General features: G+C 44.8%; 1 protein-coding gene and 1 pseudogene across 1 annotated transcript; both read left to right on the top strand.

Annotated features, from left to right (window-relative positions):
• Window positions 1-28: 28 nt before the first annotated feature.
• Window positions 29-4158, top strand: LOC115009410 (E3 ubiquitin-protein ligase TRIM21-like; annotated as a pseudogene).
• A 4562-nt stretch (window positions 4159-8720) lies between these two features.
• Window positions 8721-14121, top strand: LOC115009399 (E3 ubiquitin-protein ligase TRIM39-like). Its single transcript, XM_029433362.1, has 2 exons — window positions 8721-8908; window positions 11881-14121. Exon 2 carries the CDS (start codon window positions 11890-11892, stop codon window positions 13522-13524), a length of 1635 nt encoding a protein of 544 aa, XP_029289222.1. The 5' UTR covers window positions 8721-8908; window positions 11881-11889; the 3' UTR covers window positions 13525-14121.
• Window positions 14122-19059: the final 4938 nt, after the last annotated feature.

Raw genomic sequence — 19059 nt, 5'->3', positions numbered from 1 at the left:
CTGCATTCAAACGCAAACTTCATTGAAGTTTGTAGATATTAATAAACTAAAATTCATTTAAAGAATAATAATAATAACAATTACAAAAATAATGTAACAAGAAAGACGACATAAATAAAATAAAATAAAATAAATAACAAGTCAAAGAAGCCAGACACCTTCAGTGCTTTGCTCCCTCAATATTAAATTAATCCTGTGCCGAAACTATAGTTTTATTCTATATTATAGATAATAAAACAGGAAACAGAAGAGGCGGAGCGACACGAGAGGAAAGCCTCAACGTCACGTTCCTCAAACAAAACTGAAGGTTTGTCAGAGCTGCAGGTAACACGAGTGTTTCTGTCTAAAGAATAAAGAGTATATAAAGTCCATCAAGACTTTCTCAGCAACACAACAGAGTCTCTAACACACACTGGTGAGTACAGCTGATAATAATTACTGTTTTAACAACCTGAGCTCTCTTTTCTTTCTTTTCTCTACTCAGAAAGTTTTTACTTTTTTGTTTTACTCTAGTGATCAAAAATAGTTTTGCTAAAAACAAAATAAACTTTCTTTAATGTATTTAACCCTTTCATGCATAGAGGTTAGCTATTCAAAAGCTGTTGTCTTGTATATTCATGGCTTTTGATGGTATAGTTGCACATCAGCCACTAAAGTGAACACTATCGCATCATCCCACACACTGCTACTCAGTGGCAAGCTGTTGGCAGACACACAGCCAGAAACTTCCTGTCACTCATCAATACTTTGCCAATCCTTCTATGGAAAGAGACCCTTGTAACAGTAACAACTAAGGAATCATATAATTCATAAATTGTGAAAGTATTGATTTTATATTTGGGAGGAAATTACAATTATTCATCTGTCCACTAAAGTGGACGTCATGCATCACTGGCTATATTTCAATATTGCTACTGTTCTTGAAAAAGCTTCATCTGCAGTAACGTTTTTGGCTATAATTCTATTTATTTATGTTATTAGAATGTAATTTGAAGTTTTTGTATATCTTTATATTTTGCATGCAGTGTCTTGTGGCTTTGTGCCCTGGGTGCTTTGCCAATTGATGATAGTCTTCTCTAATTGGGGGGGTCAGGGGACCTGCCACACACCTGTGCAATAATCATGCTGTCTAATCAGCATCTTGATATGCCACACCTGTGAGGTGGATGGATTATCTCGGTGCTCACTAACAAAGATTTAAACACATTTGTGAACAATATTTGAGAGAAATAAATCTTTTGTGTTCATAGAAAAAGTCTTCGATCTTTGATTTCAGCTCATGACAAATGGGAGCAAAAACAAAAGTGTTGCGTTTATATTTCTGGTCAGTGTAAGAAGTTACTGTAACAGAGACTCTAACAGACAATCTAACTTTATGCCAGTGGTGTGTGTAGGAAACTCTTTCCATGTGCTCTATATAGGAGAGTGAAATGGAGAGTATTCCTAAATGGTGCTTTGGATATGTATGCACATTTTCTATATATACATATATAATTGTATAGTTTTCACATCTTTATATATCATTTTATTTATTTGTTTATTAAATACATATTTCTTCAGTAGAACACAAACGCATGCTGTCCACCTGAGTGGACATATAAAAACTGGATTGAAAACAACTAAAGTTCAAATCTTGTATTTTATGCCTAGAGAAAAAGAAAAAGTAAAAGTAATGAAGAGGGGAGGGTTGCTCAATCTCACAGCATTAATACAACGTAATTGCTCTATAATTACTGTGTTCAAAAGAGTATGATAATCACATTTGTTGATAATAAAGTCAATGTTTGAAGAAGATTATATGTCCCTCATTTTCAAAAACATTCTGCCGAATCTGGTGGGCTTCATTGAAAAACATTATCACATATAAGGAAGAAATCTGAAAGTTAACTGATGTTTCACTCTGTCTCTTCTGTTCCCAGTGTGTAGACATGGCTACAGTCAGCTTTCTGCAATCTGAAGACCAGTTCCTGTGCTCCATCTGTCTGGATGTGTTCACTGATCCAGTCAGTACACCATGTGGACACAACTTCTGCAAAAACTGTATCAATGCACACTGGAATACTACTGACCTGTACCTGTGTCCGATGTGTAAAAAGGTTTTCAGCACAAGACCTGAGCTCCATGTCAACACTTTCATCTGTGAGATGGTTGTTCAGTTCAGAGAGTCAGAGCAACAGAAAACCAGCAGCAGCAGCAGGTCAGAGAAACAAGTTGATAAACCAGGAGAAGTTCCCTGTGACGTCTGCACTGGAACCAAAGTGAAGGCTCTGAAGTCCTGTCTGGTGTGTCTGACCTCCTACTGTGAGACTCACCTGGAGCCTCATCTCACAGCGTCAAGCCTGAAAAGACATCAGCTGATCGACCCTGTGGAGAATCTGGAAGACAGGATGTGTAAGAAGCACGATAAACCTCTGGAGCTGTTCTGTAAGACCGACCAGACATGTGTCTGCATGCTCTGCACAGTTTTAGACCACAAGATGCATGATGTTGTTCCTCTGAAAGAAGAATATGAAGGAAAGAAGGCCGAGCTGGGGAAGACAGATGTTAAAGTTCAGCAGATGATCCAGAAGAGACGACTGAAGATCCAGGAGATCAAACAGTCAGTCGACCTCAGTAACAAAGATGCAGACAGAGAGGTGGCAGAAGGTGTTCAGGTCTTCACTTCTCTTATGAAGTCTGTTGAGAGAGGCCTGGACGAGCTCATCAACACGATCAAGGAGAAGCAGAAAACAACAGAAAAACAGGCCAAAGCTTTCATCAAAGAGCTGGAACAGGAAATCTATGAGCTGATGAAGAGAAGGAAGGAGATGGAAGAGCTTTCACGTACTGAAGACCACCTCCAGCTTCTCCAAAACTTACCATCAGGGAGAGCTGCTCCACCCAACAAGGACTGGACAAAGGTCAGAGTCCCCCCACCATCATATGAGGGGACTGTGGTGAGAGCTGTGGCTCAGCTGGAGGAGACACTCAGTAAAAAGATAAAGAAGCTGCTTATAGCTGAGCTGAAGAGGGTCCAGAAGTATGCAGTGGATGTGACTCTTGATCCTGATACAGCACATCCTGAACTCATCTTGTCTGGTGACAAAAAGAAGTACGTTTTGGTGATGTGGAGAAGAATCTCCCAGACAACCCAAAGAGATTTTCTGTCACTGCTAATGTTTTAGGAAAGCAGAGTTTCTCTGCAGGCAGATTTTACTTTGAGGTTAAAGTTAAAGGAAAGACTGAATGGGATTTAGGAGTGGCCAGAGAGTCGATCAACAGGAAGGGAAGCATCACACTGGACCCTGAGTTTGGTTACTGGACTATATGGTTGAGAGATAGAAATAAATACAAAGCTCTTGATGCCCCTCGAGTACGTCTCTCTCTCTGAAGTCTCAGCCTCAGAAGGTGGGGGTGTTTGTGGATTATCAGGAGGGTTTGGTCTCCTTTTATGATGTAGATGCTGCAGCTCTCATCTACTCCTTTACTGGCTGCTCCTTCACTGAGAAACTCTTCCCGTACTTCTGTCCTGGTCTGAATTATGGTGGTAAAAACTCTGCCCCGCTGGTCCTCTCTCCGAAGTAGACTGTTCATTTTATTTGTTACAGTTAAAACTCCAGACTCAGAATATAATCCACAATCATATTTATCATAATCTCCTAGATTACACCTTCTTAATCTAAATCCCCTCATGACAAAGGGTCAATATTAATCAATAACTCTGTTTGTAAAATACTAAAATATGGGATTTGGGTAAATGTGTGTATATAATTGCGAAAACATTATCTGTGAACAAGTCTCCACTCTATCTGCAGCATCACAGACTGGTAATCATGTACAGACCACCCCACACCCTGGGATTATAAAACTCCACCCTTCAGGCCTCAATGGACTTTTCACTTCTATGTCACTTTATTCAATTAATATTATATGTTTGGTTTAAAAGTTAACGATTGTTTTGTATTTGTTATGTTAGATTCCAGAGATTATTCCTATGTTGGGAATCAAAAGTGTGAAATGACATGTTGTGGATGCATCAATGATGTCAAATTAAATTATGACTAAATGTATTATCCATCTATCTGTAATATTTTCTTTGATGTTCTTTTGTGTAGAAAAATCATCCACCAGCCAACATCCATCTGTAACCTGTTTGATTCCAATAAATTGTTAAACGGCCTTCTGGATGGAGTGTTTGAATGTGCACACTTTCATTCATCAGGTGGACACAAACACCGGTCCTGATGAAGGCTCGTGTTGCTCTGCTGGATGTGTAAACGGGCAACTGTTTGCTAACACATCGGAAGTGTGTCGGGGTTTTAGCGGGGTGTAAAAGAAAAATACAAACTTTTAATGTAATAAACACTTCCAGCACACAAGTCAGCTGTTAAATGCCTACTGATAAAAAAAAAAGCTCAAGATTAAAAAGGGCTCGTCTCAGCTGTTGCCAGGAAGATCTCCAATATGGCTGCCAGAGAAAACAGATCACTCCACACCCCTAATCAGATACAACATATGCATGTATTATTAATTATAATAATTCAGTTAGGATCGTTTTGTCAAATTAATAACATATTTAGTTGTTGGTTTGACTTTGTATAAAGTACCTGTCAATCATCTTGGGAGTGTTAACAGGTTTAAATCCGGTATAAACTCTGATGGTCCGGCTACTCTTTTTACAATTACACTTAAATCACACACTGTGGGTTCTTGTCACAAGGTTCATTAATGAGTCACGCCCAAAGAAGTCAAAATATCAGTTGGTTAAATAAAATGAAACTGAGCGGGCTAAATTAAAGCTGAGCTGAACTTTGACTCATGATGAGATTGTTGCAGAGGATTATAAAGAGAGCCTACCTATGCTAAGGAAAAACAGTAAGAAATAACAAGTTACAAAAGCCAGACACTCTTTGTGCTCTGCTCCATAAAAGATAAATTCATCCTGTGCCAAAATGTTTTATACTGTATCTTAATCATGTTCAAAGCAGAAGCAAGACAGGAAACCTCACCAACAGAAGGGGAGCATCACGGGTGGTGATGGCCTAGTGGTCTAGTGGTCTGCCTTCCAAACAAAACATTAGAAAGTCAATACCAGACTGTACCCCTGAGCAAGGTACTTAACCCTGAGTTGCTCCAGGGAGACTGTACCTGTACTTAGTTCAATGTAAGTCGCTCTGGATAAGAGCGTCTGCTAAATGACCTGTACTGTAAATGTAATGTAACACGAGAGGAAAGCTTCAACGTCACATTCCTAAAATAGTGGCTCCAGTCCTACATGTCCGACAGATCCCACTTCATTTCCCATCACAACCACTCCTCTGCCACAGCGCCAGTCACCCAAGGCATCCCCCAAGGTTCAGTACTCGGTCCCCTCCTCTTCACAATCTACATCCTCCCCCTCGGTCAGATACTCCGCCACTTCAACCTGGACTTCCACTGCTATGCCGACGACACTCAGACCTACCTCAGCACCAAATCCCCCCATAACACACCTCTCTCCCACATTGAATCATGTCTCACAGAAATAAAAAACTGGATGCAACACAACTTCCTCAAACTTAACAGCAGCAAAACTGAACTCCTCCTCATCGGCTCCAAATCCACACTCTGCAAAATCTCTAACCTGACACTCACCAGTGACGGCACCACCGTTTCCCCCTCTCCTCAGGCACGCAACCTTGGCGTGATCTTCGACCCCACCCTCTCCATTGAGCCCCATATCCGCCATATTGTCAAAACTTCCTTTTTCCACCTCCGCAATATTGCAAAAATCAGACCGTCTCTCACCCGCCCAGCAGCTGAAAGACTGATTCACGCCTTCATTTCCTCCCGCCTTGACTACTGTAACTCCCTTCTATATGGCATCACGGCAAGCTCCATCAACAGACTCCAACTGGTCCAGAACTCCGTCGCACACCAAATCATGGCACCATATCACCCCAGTTCTCAAAGAACTCCACTGGTTACCTGTCTCCCTCCGAATCAACTACAAACTCCTGGTCCTCACTTACAAAGCCCTCCACCACCTAGCCCCCTCCTATCTCACTGACCTCGTCTCCTCCTACCAACCCCCACGGTCCCTCAGATCCACCTCAGCTGGTCTCCTTTCCACCCCCAAATCCAAGCTGCGCAGCTTTGGAGACTGAGCCTTCTCCAGGGCAGCACCCAGGCTCTGGAACTCCCTCCCCCATGACATCCGTGACTCTGTCCCTCTCCATATTTCAGTCCCGCCTCAAGTATCATTTGCTAGCCCCCTGTTAACCGTATTATTATTTTTATTTAATTTTCCTTTTCTTCCCTTGTCTTAACCCCTCTCCCCACTATTGTAAAGGGGCTTTGAAGTCTCGAAAAGCGCTATATAAATTCAATTTATTATTAATATATTAACAAACAAAAATTCCTTCTAAAGTATCATGAAGTAGACCAGTGGGTTCTGTAAAAAAATGTTACAAGAAAGTCGACATAAAGAAAAGAAACAAAACAAGCCAAAGAAGCCAGACACCTTTAATGCTTTGCTCCCTCAATATTAAATCAATCATGTGCCAAAACCATAGTTTTATACGATATTATAGATAAGAAAACCTCACCAACAGAAAAGGCGGAGCAACACGAGAGGAAAGCCTCAACGTCACATTCTGTCACGCTGGGGTGAAGGTGAGGACCCAAATGCAGTACTCTGGACGAGGTCTTAACAAAAAGCGAGCTTTATTGATATAAAGTAGAAGCTAACAAAATACAAAAAAAACAAACCGCGCAGAACACGGGAAGAACACAACGTAAAATTAATGTTTAAGGCCCGCAGGAGGCGGGGCAGGAGGCCGGGGAAGAGGCCGATCTGGAGATCGGTGAAGTGGGCTGGGCCGGCGTGGCAGGCTGGAGGACGGTGAAGCAGGCTGGACCACTCTGGAGGGCGGAGGCCGGCGTGGAGTCCAGGATGGAGGAAGTACTTGGGTCTCGGGAAGAGAGGTGAGCGAAGGGGGCTCGGGGAGAGCAAAGGGGGCTCGGGGAGAGCAAAGGGGGCTCGGGGAGAGCAAAGGGGGCACAGGGGTCTCGGGAAGAGAGGGGAGCACAGGGGCTGGGGTCCCGAGGGACAGAGGGATCACAGGAGCTGGGGTCTCCGGGGGAAAAGGGAGCACAGGGGCTGGGGTCTCCGGGGGAAAAGGGAGCACAGGGGCTGGGGTCTCCGGGGGAAAAGGGAGCACAGGGGCTGGGGTCTCCGGGGGAAAAGGGAGCACAGGGGCTGGGGTCTCCGGGGGAAAAGGGAGCGGCCCGGCAGCAGAAACAGGGACTGGGCCCTGGGCAGCTGGGGAACAGATGGGGCCTCGAGGGACAGCTGGGGGAACATCTGGGGCCTCGAGGGACACCTGGGGGAACATCTGGGGCCTCGAGGAGATGGCCGGGGTCTGCAGAGGCGGCAGGGAAACGGCCGGAGTCTGCACAGGCGGCAGGGAAACGGCCGGGGTCTGCACAGGCGGCAAAGGACCGGCAGCAGAGGACCGGCTGCAGGAACGGAAGGCTGACGCGGGCCGGCAGCAGAATCCGGAACAGAAGCAGGTACTGCCAGGGAATGCGACTTCATGTGCCACCGCCTGAACCCCTTGCTCTGAAGCCTGGAAATCCTCTGAAAGCTGCGAGGTCCTCCCAGGGCCAGGTGAGTACCACCAAATGGGTCAGAAACCTCCCAACTGGAAGCTCTTGTCCACTCACTGTATTTGCCACCAACAGAGTATGCAGGGTCAAAAACCTCGTCATCAAAAAGATAATCGTTCCAGATATCTGCTGAGTCCATCTCTTGCAGCAGGGAGACGGCCGGTGTCTGCAGAGGCGGCAGGGAGGCGGCAGGGAGGCGGCCGGGGTCTGCAGAGATCCGGCAGCAGAAACGCAGGTCTGCGGATGTCCGGTAGCAGGAACGCAGGTCTGCGGATGTCCGGCAGCAGGAACGGCGGTCTGCGGATGTCTGCGGAGGTCCAGCTGCAGGAAAGGAGGTATGCGGAGGTCCGGCTGCAGGAACGAGGTCTGCGGAGGTCCGGCTGCAGGAACGGAGGTCTGCGGAGGTCCTGCTGTAGGAACGGAGGTCTGCGGACTTCTGCGGAGGTCCGGCTGCAGGCACGGGGTCTTCCGAGCTGACGGAAAGGCAGACCGATCTGCGAGGTTGAGGAAGTACCTCAGGCAGAAGACTGCTCAACCAAGGCTTCTAAGCTACCTGCTCTCGAAGAAGGGCCTGCTGGTCCCTTCCACAGGCGGCTAATCTCCATTCCCTCAAAAGATCTCTTAAATCCACCCGAAGATCAAAAAAATCATAGTCCTCAAAAACTGCTGCGTCCATTTCTTTGGTCGGATTGTACTGTCATGCTGGGGTGAAGGTGAGGTCCCAAATGCAGTACTCTGGACGAGGTCTTAACAAAAAGCAAGCTTTATTGAAATAAAGCCAAAGTTAACAAAATACAAAGTATCAAAAAAACACAAACCGATCAGGGGACGAGCAGAACACGAGCAGAACACGAGCAGAACACGAGCAGAACACGAGCAGAACACGAGCAGAACACGAGCAGAACATGAATGACAATCCGACAAAACACACTGGGGCAGACAGGGATAAATACACAGACACCAAACGAGGGAACAAGACACAGCTGGGGGAGAAAGGAAGAAACACCAGGGCAGAGTAAATGGACACAGGAGGAACACATAAACAATCAGAAAGAGAGGGTAAAGACACAGACAGGAAGTACAACTACACATATAACAAGGGGGAGTGAACACTTCAAAATAAAAAAGGACACCAAAGAACAAGCAGATCATTACACATTCCTCAAACGAAACTGAAGGTTTGTCAGAGCTGCAAGTAAGACGAGTGTTTCTGTCTAAAGAGAAAATACATTTCATCAAGACTTTCTCAGCAACACAACAGAGTCTCTAACACACACTGGTGAGTACAGCTGATAATAATTACTGTTTTAACAACCTGAGCTCTCTTTTCTTTCTTTTCTCTACTCGGAATGTTTTTACTTTTTTGTTTTACTCTAGTGATCAAAAATAGTTTTGCTAAAACAATAAACTTTCTTTAATGTATTTAACCCTTTCATGCATAGAGGTTAGCTATTCAAAAGCTGTTGTCTTGTATATTCATGGCTTTTGATGGTATAGTGAAGTTGCACATCAGCCACTAAAGTGAACACTATCTCATCACCCCATACACTGCTACTCCGTGGCAAGCTGTTGTAAATACAAGTTACATTTCTCAAAACCAAGATGGCAGACAGCCAGAAACTTCCCGTCACTCATCAATACCTTGCCAATCCTTCTATGGAAAGAGACCCTTGCAGTTATAAAAAAATTGGTGACGTCAAGTAACAACTAAGGAATCATATAATTAATAAATTGTCAAAGTATTGATTTTATATTTGAGAGGAAATTACAATTATTCATCTGTCCACTAAAGTGGACGTCATGCATCACTGGCTATATTTCAACTAGTGATGGCGAGATGAAGCTTCATGAAGCATTGAAGCTTTCCATCCAATTGGTTCACTCATGGGCCGAAGCTTCATTTGCTAAACTGCGCCATCAAGTGGACAATAAATGGAAAAACTGGCAGAATGATTAGAATGGCATGGTTTAGGTGTGTGAAGTAGTGATGGGCAAATTAAGCTTTTGTGAAGCACTGAACCACTTCAGCCATTTGTTTCGAAAATGGGTTAATTACTCAAAGCTTCCGGCGAAGTGCAAGGGTGCAGTGGATTTAAAGTATCTTTGCCTTGAAAATTCTTTGATGCACACATCTAAGATGTATGAATATCATGTTCTATTTAAAAATAAAGATTGATGATTGTGTGTATTTATTATTGAGAAGAGTGGGCTTTTTATGCCTTAAATGATAGTATAGTATAGGATTGGATGAAGGGGAATGACACGCAGCAAATGGCCACTGGTCAGATTCGAACCCAGGGCCACTGAGGCAAGCCTTTAGAAAGTGGATCAACTGCTCTACGAGCTGCGCCACCGGGGCTGGTCTTTAGTATGTGGGAGTTACATTATTCTTTCATCAGATTTAGATTTGGTATCTTTACATGCTCACAGAGAAGATGATGCTGGCGTGCATAACAATTGTTTCGTTAGTTGGCTGGCCCCATAATGATCCAGTACAAACGCAATACCAACAACTCAACAGCAACAACGCATACTACGACAACAACCCACAAATTTGCGGTTATATAAAGTGTTGATTATGAGGGGGCTCAATTGAGGTTCGCTCCCCCTTATATTTCGAATCGCACGCCAAACCCGCTTCGAATGTCATCACATACGTCATCAACACAAGCCAGAAAACCAGTCAGTATCTGGTGTGACCACCATATAGAGAGATAGACATTGAATTCACGGGCAACAGCTCTGGTGGACATTCCTGCAGTCGGCATGCCAAATTCCCTCAAAACTTGCGACATCTGTGGCTTTGTGCTGTGTGATGAAACTGCACATGTTAGAGTGGCCTTTATAGTGACCAGCCTCAGACACACCTGTGCATTTATCATGCTGTCTAATCAGCATCTTGATATGCCACACCTGTGAGGTGGATGGATTATCTCGGTGCTCACTAACAAAGATTTAAACACATTTGTGAACAATATTTGAGAGAAATAAACCTTTTGTGTTCATAGAAAAAGTCTTCGATCTTTGATTTCAGCTCATGACAAATGGGAGCAAAAACAAAAGTGTTGCGTTTATATTTCTGGTCAGTGTAAGAAGTTACTGTAACAGAGACTCTAACAGACAATCTAACTTTATGCCAGTGGTGTGTGTAGGAAACTCTTTCCATGTATTGTGCTCTATATAGGAGAGTGAAATGGAGAGTATTCCTAAATGGTGCTTTGGATATGTATGCACATTTTCTATATATACATATATAATTATATAGTTTTCACATCTTTATATATCATTTTATTTGTTTATTAAATGCATATTTCTTCAGTAGAACACAAACGCATGCTGTCCACCTGAGTGGACATATAAAAACTGGATTGAAAACAACTAAAGTTCAAATCTTGTATTTTATGCCTAGAGAGCAATAAAAACACTTAAAGGATCCTGACTGAGGTGGTCATAATTCATGCATGAAAGGGTTCACCAAAAGCTCACAGATAAGGTAATGTGTTATTAAATAGTCCCAGATGCAATAATGTAATTGTGAGTTAATAAAGTCTCAGAATAAAGCCGGTAACAGATTAGGAATTATGAGGAGTTTGTAAAATAATTAAAGCATAACAATATTTTAAGTAACAGAAGTGTCGTTAGAGGGGGTCAACAAGAATACTGGGTTAACGTTCATAATTATGAGGATCTTTGTGGTACAGTAACATGGGGAGACAAAGAAATATTACATGGTGAAAATAATGTCTCATTTACAGGTTAGTGACCAACCAGTTCATGTTCTCTGGATTAGCAACAATGTAGTGGCCACATACAATCACACTGTAAAGGTTATCAAATAATTCATGGGTCATTGTGTAATGTCTTTTATTATCCAGATTGAACTTCTCTAAGATTGTACTGTCATGGCTGCACCCTTGTACTTAACCTGTTACTGATATGAACAACAACTGAACAAGTGACCACTTCAGTTTGCTTCCTGTATACCTGTTATTCCAAAAGTAATGAAGAGGGGATGAGTGTTGCTCAATCTCACAGCATTAATACAACGTAATTGCTCTATAATTACTGTGTTCAAAAGAGTATGATAATCACATTTGTTGATAATAAAGTTGGTGTCTAAAGAAGATTATATGTCCCTCATTTTCAAAAACATTCTGCCGAATCTGGTGGGCTTCAGTGAAAAACATTATCACATATAAGGAAGAAATCTGAAAGTTAACTGATGTTTCACTCTGTCTCTTCTGTTCCCAGTGTGTAGACATGGCTACAGTCAGCTTTCTGCAATCTGAAGACCAGTTCCTGTGCTCCATCTGTCTGGATGTGTTCACTGATCCAGTCAGTACACCATGTGGACACAACTTCTGCAAAAACTGTATCAATGCACACTGGAATACTAATGACCAGTGTCTGTGTCCGATGTGTAAAAAGGTTTTCAACACAAGACCTGAGCTCCATGTCAACACTTTCATCTGTGAGATGGTTGTTCAGTTCAGAGAGTCAGAGCAACAGAAAACCAGCAGCAGCAGCAGGTCAGAGAAACAAGTTGCCAAACCAGGAGAAGTTCCCTGTGACGTCTGTACTGGAACCAAACTGAAGGCTCTGAAGTCCTGTCTGGTGTGTCTGACCTCCTACTGTGAGACTCACCTGGAGCCTCATCTCACAATGTCAGGCCTGAAAAGACATCAGCTGATCGACCCTGTGGAGAATCTGGAAGAAAAGATGTGTACGAAGCACGATAAACCTCTGGAGCTGTTCTGTAAGACCGACCAGACATGTGTCTGCATGCTCTGCTCTGCTTTAGACCACAAGATGCATGATGTTGTTCCTCTGAAAGAAGGATATGAAGGAAAGAAGGCCGAGCTGGGGAAGACAGAGGTTAATGTTCAGCAGATGATCCAGAAGAGACGACTGAAGATCCAGGAGATCAAACAGTCAGTCGATCTCAGTAACAAAGATGCAGACAGAAAGGTGGCAGAAGGTGTTCAGGTCTTCACTGCGCTTAAGGAGTCTGTTGAGAGAGGCCTGACCAATCTCATCAACATGATCAAAGAGAAGCAGAAAACAACAGAAAAACAGGCCGAAGCTTTCATCAAAGAGCTGGAACAGGAAATCTATGAGCTGATGAAAAGAAGCAAGGAGATGGAAGAGCTTTCACGTACTGAAGACCACCTCCAGCTTCTCCAAAACTTACCATCAGGGAGAGCTGCTCCACCCAACAAGGACTGGACAAAGGTCAGAGTCCCCCGACCATCATATGAGGGGACTGTGGTGAGAGCTGTGGCTCAGCTGGAGGAGACACTCAGTAAAAAGATGAAGAAGCTGCTTATAGCTGAGCTGAAGAGGGTCCAGAAGTATGCAGTGGATGTGACTCTCGATCCTGATACAGCACATCCCAACCTCATCTTGTCTGGTGACAAAAAACAAGTACGTTTTGGTGATGTGGAGAAGAATCTCCCAGACAACCCCAAGAGATTTTCTGTCAATCCCTGTGTTTTAGGAAAGCAGAGTTTCTCTGCAGGCAGATTTTACTTTGAGGTTAAAGTTAAAGGAAAGACTGAATGGGATTTAGGAGTGGCCAGAGAGTCGATCAACAGGAAGGGAAACATCCCACTGGACCCTGAGTTTGGTTACTGGACTATATGGTTGAGAGATAGAAATGTGTACAAAGCTCTTGATGCCCCTCGAGTCCGTCTCTCTCTGAAGTCTCAGCCTCAGAAGGTGGGGGTGTTTGTGGATTATGAGGAGGGTCTGGTCTCCTTTTATGATGTAGATGCTGCAGCTCTCATCTACTCCTTTACTGGCTGCTCCTTCACTGAGAAACTCTTCCCGTACTTCTTCCCAGGTCTTAATTATGGTGGTAAAACCTCTGCCCCGCTGGTCCTCTCTCCGAAGTAGACTGTTCATTTTATTTGTTACAGTTAAGACTCCAGACTCAGAATATAATCCACAATCATATTTATCATAATCTCCTAGATTACACCTTCTTAATCTAAATCCCCTCATGACAAGGGGTCAATATTAATCAATATCTCTGTTTGTAAAATATGGGATTTGGGTAAATGTGTGTATATAATTGCGAAAACATTATCTGTGAACAAGTCTCCACTCTATCTGCAGCATCACAGACTGGCAATCATGTACAGACCACCCCACACCCTGGGATTATAAAACTCCACCCTTCAAGCCTCAATGGACTTTTCACTTCTATGTCACTTTATTCGATTCATATGATATGTTTAGTTTAAAAGTTAATGATTGTTTTGTATTTGTTATGTTAGATTCCAGAGATTATTCCTATGTTGGGAATAAAAAGTGTGAAATTACATGTTGTGGATGCATCAATGATGTCAAATTAAATTACGACCAAATGTATTATTTGTTGGTATTATATTCATCTGTAATATTTTCTTTGATATTCTTTTGTGTAGAAAAATCATCCACCAGCCAACATCCATCTGTAACCTGTTTGATTCCAATAAATTGTTAAATGGCCTTCTGGATGGAGTGTTTGAATGTGCACACTTTCATTCATCAGGTGGACACAAACACCGGTCCTGATGAAGGCTCGTGTTGCTCTGCTGGATGTGTAAACGGGCAACTGTTTGATCACACATCGGAAGTGTGTCGGGGTTTTAGCGGGGTGTAAAAGAAAAATACAAACTTTTAATGTAATCAACACTTCCAGCGCACAAGTCAGCTGTTAAATGCCTACTGATAAAAAAAGCTCAAGATTAAAAAGGGCTCGTCTCAGCTGTTGCCAGGAAGATCTCCAATATGGCTGCCAGAGAAAACAGATCACTCCACACCCCTAATCAGATACAACATATGCATGTATTATTAATTATAATAATTCAGTTAAGATCGTTTTGTCAAATTAATAACATATTTAGTTGTTGGTTTGACTTTGTATAAAGTACCTGTCAATCATCTTGGGAGTGTTAACAGGTTTAAATCCGGTATAAACTCTGATGGTCCGGCTACTCTTTTTACAATTACACTTAAATCACACACTGTGTCTTAGATGATCACGAGAACAAGTTGTGCTGAGAAATGTCTCACTTCCTTTTTCTGGGTTCTTGTCACAAGGTTCATTAATGAGTCACACCCAAAGAAGTCAAAATGTCAGCTGGTTAAATAAAATAAAACTGAGCGGGCTAATTTGAAGCTGAGCTGAACTTTGACTGATGATGAGATTGTTGCAGAGGGTTATAAAGAGAGCCTACCTATGATAAGGACACACTGTAAGAAATAACAAGTTACAAAAGCCAGACACTCTTTGTGCTCTGCTCCATAAAAGATAAATTCATCCTGTGCCAAAATGTTTTATACTGTATCTTAATCATGTTCAAAGCAGAAGCAAGACAGGAAACCTCACCAACAGAAGAAGCAGAGCAACACGGGTGGTGATTGCCTAGTGGTCTAGTGGTACGCCTTCCAAACAAAACACTAGAAGGTCGGGAGTTCAAATCAAATCAAATCAAATATATTTGTATAGCCCAATATCACAAATTATACATTTGTCTCAGAGTGCTTTACAGACTGTACAGGAAACGACACCCTCTGTCCTTAGACCCTCGCATCACACAAGGAAAAATTTCCTAAAATAAACCCCATAATTAAAGGGGAAAAAATGTTAGAAACCTCAGGGAGAGCAACTGAGGAGGGATCCCCTCTCCCAGGACGGACAGACGCGCAATAGATGTCGTGTGTACACGATAAACAACATCGTAAACATTTTACAGAAATGATGTGTTGAAATAAGAGAAAGTATGGATGAGTCCAGGAAAATGTCAAAAAGGCTTCCCGGTGTCCAGCAGGACCAGGGCAGCAGGCGCAGCCACGATTCCTGATCCTGACGTGTCATAGTCTGCTCCAGTACTTCTTACCTCAGCCCAGTACTTTTCCACACCCCGCCTCCTTCTCACCTCACCAGCCAGCCACTCCCACCTCATCACCTCACCTTGGGCTCAGGCTGCTGCCAATTAATCAAGCCCTTATTTAAGCCTCTCCCAGTCACTCACTCAGTGCCAGATTGTACTCTGTATCATGCATGTCTTTCCAGGGCGCTTCCCCAAGCAGATCTCTTGTTGCCGACCCTGTCTGCCCCTGAACAGCCTGCTTTGTCTGTTTCCCGACCAAGCCTATTTTGGACCTGTCTGCCTTGCCTGTTTCCCGCCCACCAGTTTTCATGCTGAGCCATTGCCAGGCGGACCTGAGCCCATGCAGGTGGGGCGCACCAGCCTCACCTCAGAGGAACGTGAGCACCGTAGACGAAGGAACCTCTGTCTATACTGCGGCCAGGGTGGTCATTTCGTTTCCAGGTGCCCAGCAAAAGACCGGGCTCTTCCCCAACCAAAGACCCCTGTGTGACGTTCGACTGCTGTTGACTGACGGGTCCCACGCCCTCGCTACGTTCATTGACTCCGGGGCTGATGTTAGCCTCATGGACGAGGACCTTGCCTTGCAGCTAGGGATTGACCGGGTTCCTCTGCCGGTCCCCGTTCCGGCCAGGGAGTTATTGGCCATTAAGCTGGCGCTGGAGGAATGGCGTCACTGGCTCGAGGGGACCAAGCTGCCTTTTCTGGTTTGGACTGACCACAAGAATTTGGCGTACATCCAATCAGCCAAGAGACTGAACTCCCGGCAGGCCAGGTGGTCCCTATTCTTCACCAGGTTCAACTTTTCTCTGTCCTACCGGCCTGGTTCCCACAACATTAAACCAGACGCCCTGTCCCGTCTGTTTGTGGGAGGGGAGGACTCCATCACCGAGCCGGATCCCATCCTTCCAGTACCCCGCTTGATTGCCTCTCTCACTTGTGAGGTGGAGGAGAGGGTTAAAGCCGCCTTGAACGAACAGCCCGGTCCTAGTTCCTGCCCGCCGGACCGCCTGTTTGTTCCTCTGGATCTTAGATCTGACGTCATTCAATGGGCCCACAGTTCCCGGCTCACCTGCCACCCTGGGATCCAACAGACTAAGGAGGATCTTCTACGGAGATTCTGGTGGGCCACCCTAGAGGAGGATACTAAGGAGGTTCTTCTACGGGTTCGTCAATGCGTGTCTCATTTGTAGTCAGCACAAGCCGTCTCACCAAGCTCCTGCCGGCCTTCTGCTACCTCTACCAGTGCCCCATCGTCCCTGGTCCCACATCTCTCTAGACTTTGTAACCGGCCTGCCTATGTCCAACGGTCATACCACCATCCTGACTATAGTTGACCGGTTCAGCAAGATGGCCCACTTTGTGTCGCTGCCAAGCTCCCGTCGGCCAAGGAGACTGCGGAACTGGTTCTGCTGCATGTCTTTCGACTCCATGGACTCCCTACCGATGTGGTCTCCGACCGAGGACCCCAGTTCACGTCCATATTCTGGAGGGAGTTTTGTTCGCCCCTGGGGGCCACCGTCAGCCTATCTTTTGGATTCCACCCACAATCGAATGGGCAGACAGAACGGAAAAATCAGGAGATGGAGACAGCACTTTGGTGCATGATTTCCAAATATCCTTCGGCCTGGTCTCAGCAGCTCCTGTGGGTGGAATATGCCCACAATACCCTGGTCAGCTCAGCCACTGGACTGTCCCCATTTCAGTGTTCCTACGGGTTCCAGCCGCCACTGTTCACGGCATTGAAGAAAGAGGTCTCCTGTCCTTCCGTCCAGGCTTTCATTAACCGCTGCCACCGAACCTGGACCCAGGCTGGAGCTACTCTCCTCCGCTCGACGGACCGGTACGTCATGGCTGCCAACCGCCACCGCACCATCGCCCCCAAATACCTGGTGGGCCAGAAAGTGTGGCTGTCCACTCGGGACATCCCGTTACGGGTAGAATCTAAAAACTTGCCGCCTCGGTTCATCAGCCTGTTTGAGATCCAGGAAGTTATCAACCCTGCGGCAGTCAAACTAAAGTTGCCCCGTTCCATGCGGATACATCCGACCTTCCACGTTTCCAGGGTTAAACCTGTGCAGGAGAGCCCACTGGTCCCAGCTGCTCCGCCTCCCCCGCCGCCTCGCTTCCACGATGGCGGTCCTGTATACACCTTTTGCCGCCTCCTTCGTTCCGCCGGGGAAGGGGTCTGCAATACCTGGTGGACTGGGAAGGTTATGGTCCTGAGGAAAGCTTTTGGGTTCCTGCGCGACACGTCCTGGATGCCCGGTTGATCAGGGAGTTTCACCGTCGGCAGCCTGACCAGCAATCTAAGCCACCCCACCATTGGGGGTCCCATCTGGACTGGCTTGCCCCCCTTCTTCGTCCGAGGAATCTGACGAGGAGGAGACAGCCCCGGAGGATGAGGAGGAACGGATGGACGTTTCCCAGGAATATTAATGCCCTCCTCCAGACCCCCACCACCAACCCTACTCAGTCTTGTTATTAATGTGACATGACGTAAACTTTATCAGTCGCAACCTGCCACATGAGAGACACAGAAACTCCGGGGATGATGCCCCAGATGATGAGTTAGTAACATACATTTACATAAATGCATACAAATAGAGAGGGAGGGGAGGAGAGAGGAAGAGAAGGAAGAGAGCAGGGAGGTGTCCCCCGGCAGTCTAAGCCTATAGCAGCATAACTGTTCCAAGGCAAGCCTGAGCCAGCCCTAACTATAAGCTTTATCAAAAAGGAAAGTCTTTAGCCTGCTCTTAAATGTGGAGAGGGTGTCTTCCTCCCGAACACAAACTGGAAGCTGGTTCCACTGGAGAGGAGCATGATAGTCTCTGGTGGTTCGTCAGGTTTTTCTGCTGCTGCTTCCACCTGTGTAGACAAAACTTCGATAATTTTAGCCAAAGCCTTGACATATTCACCTGCCTCAATCTGCCATAGATCTAATACAGGGCCGTGCCCTCCTTCGCGTGGAGGGCCAGGCATTGGTCTACCGGTTAACAGTTCATGTGGAGACAAATGTGTTTGACTGCTTTGTGAGGATCTCATTGACATGAGTGCCAAAGGTAGGGCATCTACCCACTTTAACTTGTTACCATAACATGCTTTAGCAATTTTTCTTTTGAGTGTTTGATTAGCTCGTTCTACCAAACCCTGTGATGCCGGATGATATACTGACCCAAATTTGTGTGTTATGCCAAAATACTTTTCTACTTCTTCAAGCTTATGGCTCGTGAAGTGTGTCCCATTATCTGATCGTATGCAACGTGGAACTCCATACCTTGGTATGAGTTCATTTTTTAACCATTTGATTACAGAATTGGCATCTTCTTTTTTGCAGGGAATTGCTTCAATCCACTTCGTGAAACGATCGACCATTACCAAAACATATCTGTACCCTCTTACCACATTTTCTGCTCCCATGTCTGTATAGTCAATACATATCTCTTTGAATGGTGCATCTGGCACTGGAAAACGACCCATAGGACACTTGTATGTTCTTTTATTGTTAAATTTACAACAGGTATCACATTCTGTTACAAAGTTTTCAACCATC

This window comes from Cottoperca gobio, chromosome 1 (assembly GCF_900634415.1).
Source record: "Cottoperca gobio chromosome 1, fCotGob3.1, whole genome shotgun sequence".
NCBI classification, from domain to species: domain Eukaryota; kingdom Metazoa; phylum Chordata; class Actinopteri; order Perciformes; family Bovichtidae; genus Cottoperca; species Cottoperca gobio.
The sequence above is the reverse complement of the archived record's forward strand: the minus strand, read 5'-3'. Positions and strand labels throughout refer to the sequence as shown.

Excerpts from the sequence above, each read along its gene's own strand:
- LOC115009399 (XM_029433362.1), top strand. The coding sequence starts at position 11,890 with ATGGCTACAGTCAGCTTTCTGCAATCTGAAGACCAGTTCCTGTGCTCC.